The sequence below is a fragment of the Siphateles boraxobius genome, unplaced genomic scaffold, assembly GCF_051911475.1.
Source record: "Siphateles boraxobius isolate OS27281-9 unplaced genomic scaffold, OSU_SipBor_1 25, whole genome shotgun sequence".
NCBI lineage: Eukaryota > Metazoa > Chordata > Actinopteri > Cypriniformes > Leuciscidae > Siphateles > Siphateles boraxobius.
The window spans coordinates 4553524-4569929 of NW_027508866.1; the positions used below are offsets into that span (position 1 = coordinate 4553524).

The following is a 16406-nucleotide window of genomic DNA, read 5'->3' on the forward strand; positions in this document are numbered from 1 at the left end:
GTCGTTCAACCACGTTGGTTTATGATGTCACGCATGTGGTGGAGTAATAACTTCTTTTAATGAAACTGTTTGAGATCGAATTAATGCTAGATGTTTTGATATAAATTACAGACATGGCATCTGAGGTCTATTTCTCATTTTTCTCAGTCATTTTGCTTTATTTCAATCATAGGCTCGTTCTTACATAGTAGAGCACGTTTGCACATGCGCAGTCTTCAAAAAACACGCTTTAAATCTCTTGACAAACTAAAAGACATAAATGACATTTGCATGTATTCTAAATAAAAGACAGTTGTCAGCTTGCTTATTTTGCTTAAGATAAGCATTTATTAAGTCCACATGTCATGCAAACTAGAAACTATGCTTCATAACCACAGCTCGAGAGCTGTCGTTCCAAACACACAAGTTTGCAATGCTGTTTATGAATGTTCGTTGGAATTATGATTTCGGGAAATACAGACTCGTTGAACAATGCTGATAACGACAGAACTTGCGACCATAGTTGGCTAACGATGTTTTCGGAAAACACACCCCTGCTCACTTCCTACACTGATAACATTTACTGGCGTGAGGGCGGGACAAACTGTCACTCAAATGAGATTGCAGCATTAGCAATATCACAAGACATATAAGACTATCGCAACGTCCGTTTCATGCAGAATTTAATTTTTTTATCCAGAGATAAAAATAGAAATATAAAGCAGAACTATAGCCAGGTGAAAGTATGGCCTCCAAAAATTTTAGGATGTTTAAAAAATGTAACACTTCTCACAAAGTGAAACAATTACACTCTTTTTTCTCAGACAGAGAGTGAATTTTAATGAGCATGTGCTGAATGAGTTACAGTATATACAGTCTGTTGAATCTTATACAGTATGTTTGTGGAAGAATCAACCTTAAACTTAATACAAAATCTAAAATAATGACATCAAGAATGTTCAGTGGAGTGATTTATGAAAACATACATCAAGGTCATATTTACCCAATACTAAATTATAATGTAAACAATTATATTTTGCCCAATGAAAAAGTAAAATCATGTGGACAGTAAATATAAAAAAAGTGATGTAAACAAATCTAACCAATGACACCAACATATTTGCTTTATTTCAGTCTATTTGCTGTTAGTCTTCAGGATTTATTATCGAACCAAGCTTAATGATAATTAGCTACATATATTCATGTTTTTTAGTACATCAAATGGAGTTTATATCTGTTAATCCCATCATTACTCCTTTTTCTTACGTGACAAAATAAGGCAAACTAAAATTGCAGCAGTACAAAGTAGGACAAAACTTAAAATGGCACTTTCTTACATTTTTATCATCAAAAAGGGTCACTTGAGAAAATTACTACAGTACAGCAAAGAAATTAAACTGATTCTAGTGTTTTTTTTTTTGTAATAAAATAGACAGATATCCAGATAGTAACTGTCTTTGAATTGCTTTATCTGCAACATTTCTTGATTCAATGAAACTTGAAGCCATTAACAAGGACCTTATACTCTGACATATTCACAGAGGAAAATGCAGAATGGAATAGTTTGTCAGTAAAACAAACATCAACCCTGAAGAGGTACATAGCCTATTTATACAGTATAGCTTATGAGCCACACTGAACTTTCAACACTGAGTAAATCAAACCTCAAAACAGAAAAAAAACCCCTCCAGATCAGATATTTTAAAATTCAACAAATATGTTTTGACATTCAAAAACATATAACATTGAGAGTATCATTATACACACACACTGAAGCTAGAAAATGTTAGATATTTTAATTATTTGAAAATTCTTATTAAAAATGTTCATTTTTAAATAAACATATATCATTGTATAAAATCTAAAAGAGAATATGTCAAGTTGCATTTCAAAAAAAAAGAAAAAAGAAAAACATTGTAAGAAGCTTCACCACAATGCCAACATACAGTGTAATTCCTTCCAAGAAAAAGAAAAGCAACATTATTTTAACCAATGCTTTTCTCTTCTTTATATGCAGATTGCAACTACACAGCTTCCTAGGTGATAAAATCACCTAAAACAAAACTTGAATGTATCTGTTCATTGCAAATATCAATTAAAATGAATCTCCAGTTAAACTTTGATCTCACTGGTCCATTTTCCCATATTGTGACAAGCTAAGTCATATTTTACAAAAAATATTTCATTGAAGTCATTTGAATAGATAGTGGCTACTTGTAGACAGTCAATTTTCAAGTCCATTGCAAACTAAAGTTGCAATTTATTCATTAAAATAGATTTTACTTTTTCTGTTATCAGTCATCAGAGTTTGTGAAATGTCCCACAGAAACAGAGTTATTTTACATCCCATCTGCATCAGTGTGATATTTGGATTCTCTCAGTGTTCTTCTCTTTGATCAGGGTGACTCTTCCTAAGGATGAACATGCAGATACAGGTTTAGTCAACAAAGAAATAAAGTTAAAGTAATAAAGTTTATAGACACGAGAGACCAAACAAACTTTTTGATATTGAAAAAAAAAAAAGATATTGTTTCTCTGTGCCATTATCGTTATAGCTTTGGTAAAAACTCTGCTATTCTTTAATATTGTGAAAGGTTTTTAGAACTATATCTTTATCGGGCCTTAAGACATGCTTTTTGGGTGGTAAATAATGCCGCAAATACCAGTAAATTGACTAGCCCAAACCTTAGTAAATCACTATGCATGATTCATTTAAATACTCTCCTCCCATACATTTTGGCAAGTGCCAAAAGAAGGTTTGCGCTGGAGTAAGCTGTTAATAAATCTGGCCCCAAGAAGCAATAGCTTTGCCTGAAGACTGCCACCTTTTTTGCACTGTAAACCCTTGTGAAGAAGATGGGTGTTCAATCCTGCTATTGGGGGCCAGTGTCCTGAAGAGTTTAGCTACAACCTGCCCCAACACACTCGCCTAGAAGGTTTAAAGCTACACTGTGTCATATGTTAAGTTGATTCTTAGCAAAAAACACTTTGTTCCCTTTCAAGGGAACTTCGAGCTGCGTCAAACGCTGTGGGAACGCCCCTGCGTTGTGCGTCATGAAGCACGTATGGAATCAGCCCAATGGAGAGATGAAACGTCATAGGCGGGTGACGTCATCGACCAGGAAACTATAAAGCACCCCAAAAACACAAGCGCATTAGCTTCTGTGCTTTCAGTCGCGCTACATGTGAATCTGTCCCTGTGTGATATTGTCTGTCTTACATACCCTGCACCACACAAACAATTTATCCCTATATATATATATATTGAGAGATTATGGCGGACGAACAGCAGTTTAGAAAGTGTGTTCCTCCCTGCTCGCGTTATTTAACGAGCGGGGATACACATGATCTTTGTGTTGTTTGTTTGGGAGTTCAGCATGCCCAGTTTGCTCTCGAGGGAGCAGACTGTGAGCATTGCGAGCGTTTGCCGTTAAGGACGCTCCGCTCCCGCCGGTCGCTCTTTGAGGAGAGCGGTTCGGTGCGCGCTCCCCGCGGTTCGGGTCCCGCTTCTGCCGAGGCAGAGCGGCGGCGCTTATCGTGGGGATCGCAGATGGATCTCACAGCGGGGTTTGAGACGGGCTCTGCCTTATCTCTCCCTTCACCTGTGAGATCCAGTGCCTCAGTCCCGGGTTCGGAAGCACGCGCTGCGGTTTCTTCCGCTCGGGCTGAGGCACCAATGCTATCCAGTTCTGAGGAACTTGATGTTGTTAGTGTTGAGGGAGATGTGGAGGATTCGCCACCCCACACTCCTGAGAGTGATGAGCTTATGGAGGTGTTAACAAGAGCTGTTGAAAAACTTAATATTGAATGGCCAGTGACTAGACAGGAGTCTGTTTCTAAATCAAAGTTGGATGAGAGATTTTTGCCGTCACGTGTGCAGCCTCCACGCCGGTGCCTGCCGTTTTTCCATGATCTCCACACCGAGGTGTCGAAATCATGGAGAAAACCGGTGTCATATAGAGTGTTTAGTCCCCAGACTTCAACATACGCTAATATTATGGGAGCCAAGGCTCATGGTTATGGTGCGTTGCCTCGTGTGGAAGAGACGCTTGCGAGCCATCTCTCCCCCGAAGCAGCATCATCTTTTAAGGCACCGGCATTACCCACCAAGCCTTTAAGAAACACTTCGGCTTTGGTGGGTAAAGCATATTCGGCAGCAGGTCAGGCTGCGTCATGTCTGCATACTATGTCAATCTTGCAGGCATACCAGGCTGATCTGCTAAGGGACATGAGTGAGAGTGAGGAGGTCAGTACTGACGTAGTTCGCGAACTGCGTCAGGCTGCTGATTTATCCCTGCGTGCCACCAGAGAATCGGCCAAATTAATGGGTCGTTCTATGGCAGCTCTGGTGGCCGCAGAAAGACATTTGTGGTTAAATCAGACTAATATTAAAGAGAGAGAAAAAGCTTTTCTTTTAGATGCTCCTCTTTCTCCCATGGGGTTGTTTGGTGATGCTGTGAATTCAGTTATCGATAAATTCCAAGAAGAAAAGAAACAAACTGCAGCTTTTAAAAAGTTTCTTCCCCTTAAAGTTCATGTCCCTGGGGCTGCTGGGCGGGAGCAGCCCCGGCCGTCTTCGAGCTCATCACATAGAGCGCAGCAGAGGCAGAGTGTCGCGTCTCGTGCTCCCCCTGCTGGACAGTGGGCTCAGCCGCGACACTCTCAGCCGAAGCCTTCTCCCAGTAGAACTGATCTGAGGACAGTTATATTGGCTAAGAAGGCTTCGGCTAAGAAGAAGTCCTGACGCCAAGCCGTTCAGGATGCTGAGGGTGGTCCCCACCGAGGCGGAAAGGTGTTCACCTCTTTTTACGGTGCCCATTCCTCCTCGGTGCCCTCAGGGGCTCGTTCTGCCAACCCCGCCTTTATGCCGGGGCACAGACGATCCCAGCGAGCGCTTTCCCGAGGGACGCTCGCTCCCTCTGAGGAGGGTCTCAGAGCGGTCAGACCAGTTGTTCCCTGCCGGTGCGCCGTTACAGGGCGCTGCGTCTGCTGCTCAAGTTACACCAGAGGCCAGTCTCGAGAGGCTGGTACCCTTAGTAGAATTTCTGGCAGAGTGGAAAAGCCTTCCAAAAATATCTCATTGGGTCCTGCAGACAGTAGAAAAGGGTTATGCTATCCAGTTCAGGTGTCGTCCACCAAAATTCAGAGGGGTTCTGCACACAGTGGTGGGCCCCGAGCAGGCTCTGGTATTGGAACAAGAGGTGAAAACGCTCCTTCAAAAAGAGGCTATAGAACGGGTTCCTCCTCCCAGTTTGGAGTCAGGTTATTACAGCCGATATTTCATCGTTCCAAAGAAGGATGGGGGGTTGCGTCCAATTTTAGACCTGCGCATATTGAATCGCTCGGTAGGGAAGCTAAAATTCAAGATGCTCACTATCAAGCAGATCGTGTCTCAAATCAGGTCCGAGGACTGGTTTGTCACGATAGATCTGAAGGACGCATACTTCCATGTGTCCATCCTTCCACAACACAGGAAGTTCCTGAGGTTCGCCTTCGGGGGCGAGGCGTACCAGTACAGGGTTCTTCCGTTTGGCCTAGCTTTATCTCCCCGCACTTTCACGAAATGCATGGATGCAGCACTAGTGCCTCTGAGGCTTCAGGGCATTCGTATTCTCAATTACATCGACGATTGGTTGATTTTAGCTCAGACCGAGCAGATGGCGGTTCGGCATCGAGATGTCGTCCTCGCTCATATCAGAAAGTTGGGGTTGAGGCTGAACGCAAAGAAAAGTGTATTATCTCCTTCCCAGAAGACCACTTTTCTGGGTGTCGTTTGGGATTCGGTATCGATGCGGGCGCGACTCTCTCCGACCCGCATCGCTTCGATTCTCTCAGCTGTGAAACAAGTGAAGCTAGGCCAGCTACTCACTGTCAAGCAGTTTCAGAGACTGTTGGGTCTGATGGCAGCAGCGTCCAACGTTATACCTTGCGGCCTGTTGTACATGAGACCGCTACAGTGGTGGCTCAGGACCAAGGGATTCTCCCCGAGGGGAAATCCGCTCCGCACGTTCAAAGTCACGCGGCGCTGCCTTCGTGCTCTGGTCATGTGGAGAGAAACTTGGTTCCTATCCAAAGGTCCTGTGCTGGGGGCTCTTTGTCGTCGCATAACGCTAACGACGGATGCTTCCCTCACAGGGTGGGGGGCGGTCATGAGTGGTCGCCCAGCCCAAGGTCTGTGGCAGGATCATCATCTTTCGTGGCACATAAATTGTCTAGAGATGTTGGCTGTGTTTCAGGCTCTGAAACACTTCCTAACAGACCTGAGAGGCCATCATGTGTTAGTTCAATCAGACAACACGTCGGTGGTCTCTTATATAAATCATCAGGGGGGCCTGCGGTCTCGCCGGCTTTACAAGTTGGCCCGTCAGATCCTCCTGTGGTCCCAAGGGAAGCTACTATCTCTGAGAGCAATGTATCTCCCTGGGTATTTGAATGTGGTAGCAGACTCCCTGTCGAGGCAGGGGCCGAGGCCAGGGGAATGGAGACTCCACCCCGAGGTGGTGGAGCTCCTTTGGTTGAGTTTCGGTCGCGCCGAGGTGGACCTATTCGCTTCCAAGGAGACCACTCATTGTCATCGGTGGTTCTCCATCACTCTTCCAGCCCCCCTGGGGTTGGATGCTATGGTGCAGCCGTGGCCGAGGTCACGTCTGTACGCCTTTCCCCCGATTGCTCTGTTACCAGGAGTTCTGGAGAGGGTCCGCCGGGACGGGGTCAGTCTACTACTAGTAGCCCCGTTCTGGCCGGCCCGAGTATGGTTTGCGGACCTGATTTCTCTCCTGGACGGTTCTCCTTTGGAGCTCCCGGTCAGGAGGGATCTACTCTCCCAGGCGGGGGGCACGATACTTCACCCCCGCCCAGAATTGTGGAAACTGTGGGCTTGGCCTCTGAGGGGGCCCAGCTCATAGACTCCGGTCTCTCAACCGAGGTTGTTGAGACCATTCTTAACTCCAGAGCTCCATCCACGAGGAAGCTTTATGCCTTGAAGTGGAAACTTTTCACTTCTTGGTGTGGAGAACACCTGCAGGACCCAGTTAACTGCCCAGTGGGTGCAGTGCTGGAATTCCTGCAGGAGCGCTTCTCCACAGGGTTATCCCCCTCCACACTAAAGGTGTATGTGGCGGCACTAGCTGCTTACCACGTCCCTTTCAGTGGAGTTTCTCTTGGGAGACACCCGCTTATAACTCGTTTCCTCCGTGGCACTTTGAGGCTGAGGCCAGCAGTTCGTACGAGGGTGCCGACTTGGGATCTGGCCATTGTATTAGAAGGTCTTTCCCTAGCTCCTTTTGAACCTATCGAAGAAGTTCCCGAGAAGTTTCTCACTTTTAAGACTATCTTTTTGCTTGCTATCTCTTCACTAAAAAGAATCGGAGATTTGCAGGCTCTGTCGGTTTCACCCTCGTGCCTGGAATTTGCACCTGGCATGGTTAAAGCTTTTCTGCATCCTAGACCAGGTTACGTTCCTAAGGTTCCTACTAATATTGTTAGACCTACGGTTCTGCAGGCTTTCTGTCCTCCTCCATTTATGTCATCGGACCAGGAGAAACTTAATTCACTCTGCCCTGTTAGGGCATTAGACGCTTATGTCCACAGAGCTGCCCTGTGGAGGAAATCAGAACAACTTTTTGTATGTTTCGGGCCACCCAGGAAAGGGTGTCCGGCGTCTAAACAGAGAATGAGCAAGTGGGTGGTTGAGGCTATCTCACTTGCTTATGAGTCGGCTGGCCAGCCTTCACCTTTGGTTGTCCGAGCTCACTCTACCAGGAGTATGGCTGCTTCTAAAGCTCTTTTGTCGGGGGTTTCCCTGAGTGATGTTTGTGATGCGGCTGGATGGTCTTCACCGCATACTTTTATTAAGTTCTATGACCTAGACTTAAGCTCTACCCCTGGGGCACAGGTGCTCTCGTCCTCTGTGCGCTAGTCTCACATGACGGTCATTTGGTCCTATGGCGACGTGGGTATTCGCGTTCCCACAGCGTTTGACGCAGCTCGAAGTTCCCTTGAAAGGGAACGTCTCGGTTACGTATGTAACCCTAGTTCCCTGATAGGGAACGAGACGCTGCGTCGCTCCGCCATACTCCCGGCACTCCCGTTAGCGCTTCCTTCAAGCCTATCAGAAGCTAATGCGCTTGTGTTTTTGGGGTGCTTTATAGTTTCCTGGTCGATGACGTCACCCGCCTATGACGTTTCATCTCTCCATTGGGCTGATTCCATACGTGCTTCATGACGCACAACGCAGGGGCGTTCCCACAGCGTTTGACGCAGCGTCTCGTTCCCTATCAGGGAACTAGGGTTACATACGTAACCGAGACGTTCTTTCAAAATTATATTTGCTCATTAATGTGTAATTACTTCTACCAACTAATCATGTATTCTTGTAAGTGTAGAATCTGCCATTTAGAATACATACGAGCGAGTCGCATTCATCTTGAAAATACATTAGCCAAAGAGGGACATTCCTGGAAATGCAAGCTTCTCCCTTCGCGTTTTTACAGTCAGTGGCACCGTGACGATTGCGAGGGGCAGATTACTCGCGACTCCGGCAGATTTGAAATAATACGGCCACCGTATGAGTTAAAACGCCCTCGAAATGGGAGGGGCTAGAAAGTAATATTCAGTTGGTAGCCATATACAATTTCACCACTAGATGGGAGAAAATCCTACACAGTGTAGCTTTAAAGACGTTGATTAACTGGTCCAAGTGTGTTTAATTAAGACTGAAGCTAAACTGCAAGACAGTGGCCCTCCAGGAGGAGTATTGGAAACCCTGTATATATTATTTTGAAGGAAGGGAGCAAGAGAGGAAACCAACCCAGAAGACATCTCTCTTAGGCATCTAGCTGTGAAGTGTCTGGAAGGCTTATCTGAGCATCTGGTGACATCTCATCAGTGCTGAGAGTTTGAGTACAGGCCTTCTGTAAGACAGAGAGAATGAGATGATTGATTAAAAACAAAAAAAGACATTAGAATTAGATGAATCACAGCTCATTAGAGTATTAGTTGAGTGTTAGTAGACTATTATAAGTTGACATGTACTTCCAAAGTTACTTATAGTCAGTAGAATGTCTGTTGGAGGTGCATCACAATAAAGAGTTAGCAGATATTAAGCAGACAGTCTACTAATACTCTAATGAGAGTTAGTTGACTTGTAGTTGCAACTTTACTTATTGCCAACAGAATGTCTAAAGAGGACCATCAAAATGATGTTATACCAAAAGATATCTTGTGAAACAAACATAACCATTACCAAAACTTTTGTCTCATTGACTGAGCTGTCTGTTGCAGCCAGTAATGACTCTGTTGAAGGGGACATGGTTTCCTGCTCAGGACCAGGAGTAACACCTATGGAAAGGGAATCAAATGAGTAAGAATAATGCATGTCACATGATAAATCTCAATCGTTGGCCGTAGTGTTTTGAACTCACAAGAGTCAGTTGGGGACGGTGTTATCGATGACCCTGAAGTCAATTTCATCTGTGAAAAATCAAGCTCAGCAGCGCAGTCCATGATCTGTTTCCCAGAGGGCTGTGCAGTGTCTTGTTTGCTTGTGCAAATGTGAACAGCTATGGATTCCTCCTGGGGGTCCGTGTTTAGGGTGTGCTTAGAGTCTACGAAGTGCTGAGGACTCATGATGTTGGACGAAGCCTCGGGAGGTTCACAGGAGTGGGGGCGCATGGCAGCTATGGGGACCAGACCCTGAAGCACCGCGGCTGGAATGGGATGTGCCCCCATGCCAACTGTCTGGGCTGGGACGAATGCCCATTGCTGCTGGCCAGTTGCTGGAGAGTGGAAGAGGTTAGCCTGACCCCAAATCACAGGCTGGCCTCCAGGAAGCATCTGGGCCACTTGCAATGGAGCCTGAACCCCGAAGGCCATTGGACCAGCCTGGGAGGCAAACGATTGTTGGGTCCAGTGAGCAGCCTGGATAGTACTCATGGTCATATAACCTGAGAAGCAAGAACAACCAGTTTCATTAATAGCACTGTTTTTAAATTGGCTGCACTTAGAAAATGGCATTTGCCGTGTTTGTTACCTGAGGGCACGGCCGGTGGGCTAAAATGAGTGAGGAGTTCTGGGTGGAGCTGACGGCGTCTCCTTCCAGGATCCACTGTGGTAGCAGGCGACGCTGGCATCTGTGATGAATATTGATGTCATTTTTTATATTTGACACTACAATAATTTATATGAATGTATCATAATACATTGCACACTCAATACAACATATTAGAGCATTAGAGATATCACTGTAATATTACTAGGAGAGCCAACCAGAAAACAATTATTTAAAATGATAAATGATATAAACTATGTATAGTCAGAATTTACATTTAAATGGGTCATCATATTTAAATTATTTCAATATGTTCCTTGAGAATCACTTGTAATGTTAATTTGTGCAGAAAAAACAACAACAAATATATGCGTAAAAAAAATTATTTTCAATTTTGACTGAGCTGAAATGGTCAGTTTTTAATGGGTATCTCCTATAAGGCTTGTCAGTAAAGGGCCACTGTTATGATTGGCTAACATCACTCCATAGGAAACAGTATCACCGCAAACTAGCCATTGTATGCGAGTAAGTGTTTTAAAAGCATTTTCCATATGAAGCTATCATTTACAGAAAAAAGCTTTATGTAATTACTTTACGGTGTATAATGCAGCTGATGTCAGATTCAGTACAGTCGGCTGCTTCATCTGTCAACAAAAGTGCCTCGTTTACAAAACAATCTGCGGTCAAATGCTCTGAAAAAACATATAATCCTCCGACTCGATCCATGACACCATTAAAATAAACCTTCCATTTGTTTCCAACTCTTGGATCCTTCTAAAGTATGTACAGAGTATAAACGAGCTGGACAATCAAAGCAAACGTTCTTTCACTCTGTCCTGTGGTCAGCAGGCGTGTAGGGTACGTCTCGGTTAAATAAATGCTTTGACTATAATGCGGTGAATGTTTTAAGCTATGAAACGTGCAGGACGTTTTGTCAAAAGAAAAATTTGACCACTTTAATGTCATGAGCCCTTTAAATTTATTCTGACTGGCAACAATTGACAACAATTTCTTCAGATGTATAAATATATTCAGTTTGACAACTATATATCAGATTTATTAATATACTGTATACTCAGATTGTATATAATTAGGTCATCGCAAACTGGGGGTTTAGTGGGGGTGAGTTTCTTTCAGCCGTATTAACAAACATAAGTTGGTAACTATTAAAATATCTAATTTATTCAGTTTGCATTCAGAGAGGCTGACCACAAGGTTGATTGTTCTCCTGGGGTTTACTTACTGAAAGGATGTCTGGGGGGGTGGCCATGTCACCGAAAAGATCAAACTGGTTTATATTCTGCAATACATTCAGGGAGAAAGATAAAGAAGATATAAAGCCATACTGGAAGGCGTTCTATAACACAAAAATGCAACTATCTGTATAAGTTCAAAGATTACGTAATGATTTTGAGTTAGTGTTCACTGAGGAGAGCAGTCCACAAATGGAATCGTTATTAATCAGTTAGTGGGTCGAGAATGAAAATATGATTCAACAGTAGAAATACAGTAACTACTACACATGCTATAGTGATTAACAGGGGAATGCTTCAATGAAGACAATGATGGCATTTGAAGGACACCAACAACTGAAGGGAATCAGCCAACAAACATTTAAAAAAACTAAACTGAAGGTACAAGCAATGAGGTGGATGATCAATATGACCATTTAACCAGAACACAATGTGTATGTAAAACATTAAAACAAAAGAAAACCAACACAATGGTCATGTTCTATGGAAAAGCTAGCAAATCACACCAGAAGACTCAAAAGATTCAAGCAAGATCAATGTTTGGCGTGTGTGAGCAAACATTGCAGAAGCGTGACCAGGCACTCGATAGGCTCCGACTGAATGAACAGACAAGCAATAACACTCTGTGAAATGGATTGATAACAATCATTTAACATGGATTCATTCTGGTGAAAGCAATGCTCGGTTTTGACTTTCATAGATCTGTCTCGGATTATGCAATTTATGCGTGGATTTTAATTGATATGTTTGTTATAAAATAATAAGCTGTTGAAATTTTAGTAAGACATCCCTCTTTCTGAAATTTAGACATGCTACTAACTAGTAACTAGTAATTTTGTAACTTTGTTAACGTACTAGAAAGTTGCTTATTGTTAGTAGAATATCTAAAGTGGACAATCGAAATAAAGTGTAACCATAATGCATTGCAATTGTCACATTAACTTTTTCTAAATCCATGCAGTACATCCATTCTAGAGGTGAACCCCAAAAACAAACCTCTGTTTTATTTCCCCCTCATCCATTTCCCTCGTATAATGAAAGACTCACAATGTGTACAAGAACAAAGAAATATTTTTAGTACAGTAATCGCTTTCAATTCGCTATGGGATTCAGAAATAATCCCTTGAGATCTTAAAACGAAGAAGGGGGAAGGACACTGAGAGGTTTGTTTGATGGAGGAAAGGGACGGGGAGGTTGAGCGAATGTTTGAGATATGAGAGAACCTACAGTCATGAGATGCTGTTTTGGAACATCATAGATCCCGTCTTTCTGATGACTTGTGGGGACCTAAAAATTATAGTTAATTAACAACACAAGGCAACTGCACAAGGCTGTATGTATTGTAGGTATGTTAGAGTTTACTTTTAATCTGACAGATTATTGGATATTTTAAATGTTTAATTTGGGGAGACATTATTAGAGGAAATCTATTTTTAGATTCCCCCTTCTTTGTGATGCTATATCTGTAGAAGTGTGGGCGAAGAGGGCGGTGGCTCGAGGAAGTACCTGGTAAACGCTCTCCTCTGATTGGTGGAGGGGCTCGTGTCCAGCTTCAAACACAATGTACTACAAGGAGTTGGGAAAGAAAATGAGAAAGGCCCCATGTGGAACCAATCAGACAGAGACAACACTAATAACATTCAATGATGACTCTTTATCCATAAAAAAATTATTTTGTATCTTTATATCTCTTTATTTCCACGGGATAGAAAATCATCAATATCTCATCCGTTTCTTTTTCTGTTGTTTCTCCTACTTCTCACAAAAAAGACCTCAGTAATCTCGCAAGTCTCCCATTTCCAGAAGAGATGCCAAGATACCAGTCAGCAATCACAAGTCAGAAATCTCAATACGTCAAATTTTCCTAAAGTGATCAGAGATGCTTTTAGATTTTTTTCATCTCTATACTCTTAATGTATGTTTGTTACTAATATCCCATTAATGTATATTTTTATTTCTCCTAATTTTAGGAGAAATCAATCTACAAATATGAGAAGTTGATACTTTACAAACAATTTCATTAATACTGCCCACACGACACACTGTTAGCCCTGATTGCCGTTAATAGAGATTGAAAGCTTGAAATCAGAGGCAAATCATGTCTCGTTCACGTGAGTGATGAAAGTGAAGTGTCAAAGACATGATCTGAGAGATGCCAGAGAGATATTTAGCAAGTTAAATTTTCACTCTTATATCCTTTGATACAAATGCTTTGACTGGAACTTACATCGGGGCAAATTGAAAAGCAATCCAACAACTTTGGGTTGTCATGTAGCGTATGGGTGGTATATTTCTCCTGAGCAAGACCATTTTCTCTGAATATACGTATAACACAATAATTATATAATTCAACAGACAAAAACACTGGACTTTTCCCATCACAAACTGGACTTTTCCCATCAAAAACTGATGCAAATGCTTCAAAGCTTAACTAAACCAATTTTGAGAGCTTCTATCTAAGGGATTCTGTTTGGAGATAAAATGTGGATGTTAAAATGATGGTTAAAGTTGTCTGTATTCAGTGTGAGCGCGAGAGCACTGGGTTCAACACATCAGTGCATCCAGTGGGACTGTTCATGACTCTCAGTAGAACATATACACACAACCACAAAACATGACTGCATATCAATACACTGCCAATGACAGGAGCTGAATGGTTAACAAAAGTTGTGTAAGCATCGAGTGCAAACAATATCAGCAACACTTAAATGGAGGAGTTAAATGATAATAAAACGACATAGAATACCACTTCTTAATAAAATCATATTAAGTTTATGATAACTGAGATTGACAATTACTCACCTGATAGACTGGATCATCAATCTCATCTTCCAGAATCGTCTGTGTCAGTCATTAAGAAGAACAGGCATTATTTGAAGTAGCATTTTTTAAAATCATTTTCACAAAAACTTCATGGCCCCCAGAATATCTTGTATGAATATATGAACATGCAATACATTAAAAGAAAGAACAGAGCCTCTGCTAAAAAGAAAGGTATTCTATCTTCATGCATTCTTTTTTATCAACACTTGAACGTGGGTAAGTTTCATAAAAAAGCAACATTTTGAACAACAAGCTGAGGAAATCGTGTTTTTGTCAAAAATTTCGTCCACAGATGAAGTAGATCGAGATCATCAACACCCTCAAAGTTTCGGTCGTTCCTCTTCATGGGTTCCACATTACATTCAGTAACGTTAGGAGGTTTTGATTTAGATGTTGTTTAGAGTTTGATGATCATGATATTTTATCATTTTGTTTCTGCTTCTTCACCTGTGTTTTGATCAGGAGATTCTGTTCTCTTTCAGAAGATGCGTAACAGCGCCCCCTACCGTATAACAGTGAAAACATGGATTGAAGACAATTTCTGTCAATGGAGGGGAAAGAGTTAAAGTCCCCCTGTGTTGAAAATCCAGCTTTTAATGTTGTTTATATGTCTATGTGGTGTTTTTAATATGCTTTAAGACAAACCATGCGTAAATTCATAAGTCAACAGCATTGCCGAGTATTTTCTCCTTAAAACTGCAGTGAACCAAAGACAGTCTCAAAAACACGCTTTGAAATCGCTGGTGTTTCTGACGTCACAAACTACCTTGTAACCAATCAGATCAACGTGTGATCGTCAACGAGTGGATCTCTGAGTGAGTGAGTGGAGGCGGGGCTCATTTGCATATGCATAGAACTGCAAATACTAACATTTCCACGGAAAAAAGTTTTAAATATGTCATTTTGGTGATCAAAGATGATTTTTATGGGATACAATTTACTACAGGGGGACTTTAAAGATGGAATTAGAGCAAACAGACACTAGAATGTCATCTTTTATTCAAATATCATTAATAGCTGATATTATTGGGCAGATTAACTGGCAGGGTTGATAGTTATATCCATCTGTCATTAATTCATTACTTGTAGAACTAATCAAAAATAAACAGTTTGTTTTTCTCCCCCCTTACAAAATCTTCAGTGACATTAGTGACGAAACTGAAACATCACACTACCTTTTATCACACTAAAAGTTGTGCTGCTGCAAACATAATTTACAGGAAACATATTCTTTTGTATTCTTAACATGTTGGTATACAGTCCTAACAATGTAACAGTTGTTCAGCCTGTAGTCAAGTTTAAAGGACTTGTAAACTTTGATACATCTCTGAACCATCTCAATAAGTTGGCCATGTATCCCTGCGGCCCTACACAGATCAATCGTTCTGCAAAATGGATGGATGGATCTCAATAAGTTGTGAATGTTTTCTTTAAGGAATGTTTTACAGCAATTGTGTCAGAGGAAATGGTTGTTCAAAACACCCTCTTGAATGATCCTTTATATTTGATATGAGAGATGGTATGATTAATCTGATTTATATGTCTGTCATTTCTGGAAACCATGTATGGCATGAAGCATATGGACAGCAGGAATACATTCAGAATTTTGCCAGAAAGGGTCATCAGCAATTTATAAATGACGTCTTTGACTTAGTTCATGATCTGACCTGATAGATGGCTTGTTCACAGTGCTTGTCCTTCTGAGACTTTTTTTGTGACTCCTCCCTCTGTTTGATGTCATAGACGAGGGTGAAAAGGTCACGCAGGTCCAGTATAACCGGCTCTGCCTACAAGAGGATAACCGAGGTTAAAGAAAAATAGTGCCACTTTTAACAAGCAAGATTAATTTAGGAATATTTACAACTAACCGAATGGCTTGTCTTGATTGCCACAAATTTGTGGTTGCCTTTTTTACCGCACACATAGCCAAAGGCGCGATGGTCCCTTGTGTCTTTGGCAATGTAGGAGATTTCGTGTACAGAGTGATGGCGTTGTAAGACCTGAGGATTGGGGATGTTATCACATCATTACACTCTAAAAAACGATTCGTTGGCTGAACAACCATTACTTATAAAAGTAATTAGATTGAACCCAAAAAATTAAGTATTCATAACTTTTCAACCTCTACTTAACATCTATAGTGTGTGTAACACAAAAATATAAGTTACTAGGTGAACTTAAATGTATGCATAAATAAAATGAAAAAACATAAGTCATGTCAACTACTATAATAATTGCTTAAAAATTAAGTAAATTGAGCATAAAAATTTAAGTACGTATACGAGCCACGTGATATGCAATTT

General features: G+C 41.7%; 1 protein-coding gene across 3 annotated transcripts in view; it reads right to left on the reverse strand.

The window, feature by feature from the left end:
- Positions 1–792: 792 nt before the first annotated feature.
- dab1b (DAB adaptor protein 1b) overlaps positions 793–16406 on the reverse strand; it is a 92503-nt gene continuing 76889 nt past the window's right edge. The window contains exons 5-15 of one of the 3 annotated variants that reach the window (XM_077242092.1): positions 15972–16103; positions 15771–15890; positions 14083–14121; positions 12787–12846; positions 12508–12567; positions 11271–11327; positions 10010–10109; positions 9402–9923; positions 9224–9318; positions 8789–8891; positions 793–2390 (exon numbers count right to left, since the gene is read on the reverse strand). In XM_077242092.1, the coding sequence (XP_077098207.1) occupies positions 8805–8891; positions 9224–9318; positions 9402–9923; positions 10010–10109; positions 11271–11327; positions 12508–12567; positions 12787–12846; positions 14083–14121; positions 15771–15890; positions 15972–16103 (1272 nt within the window). In that variant the 3' untranslated portion in view covers positions 793–2390; positions 8789–8804. The remainder of the gene's footprint in view (positions 2391–8788; positions 8892–9223; positions 9319–9401; positions 9924–10009; positions 10110–11270; positions 11328–12507; positions 12568–12786; positions 12847–14082; positions 14122–15770; positions 15891–15971; positions 16104–16406) is intronic. The other 2 variants (XM_077242093.1, XM_077242094.1) reach the window with 2 other exon arrangements.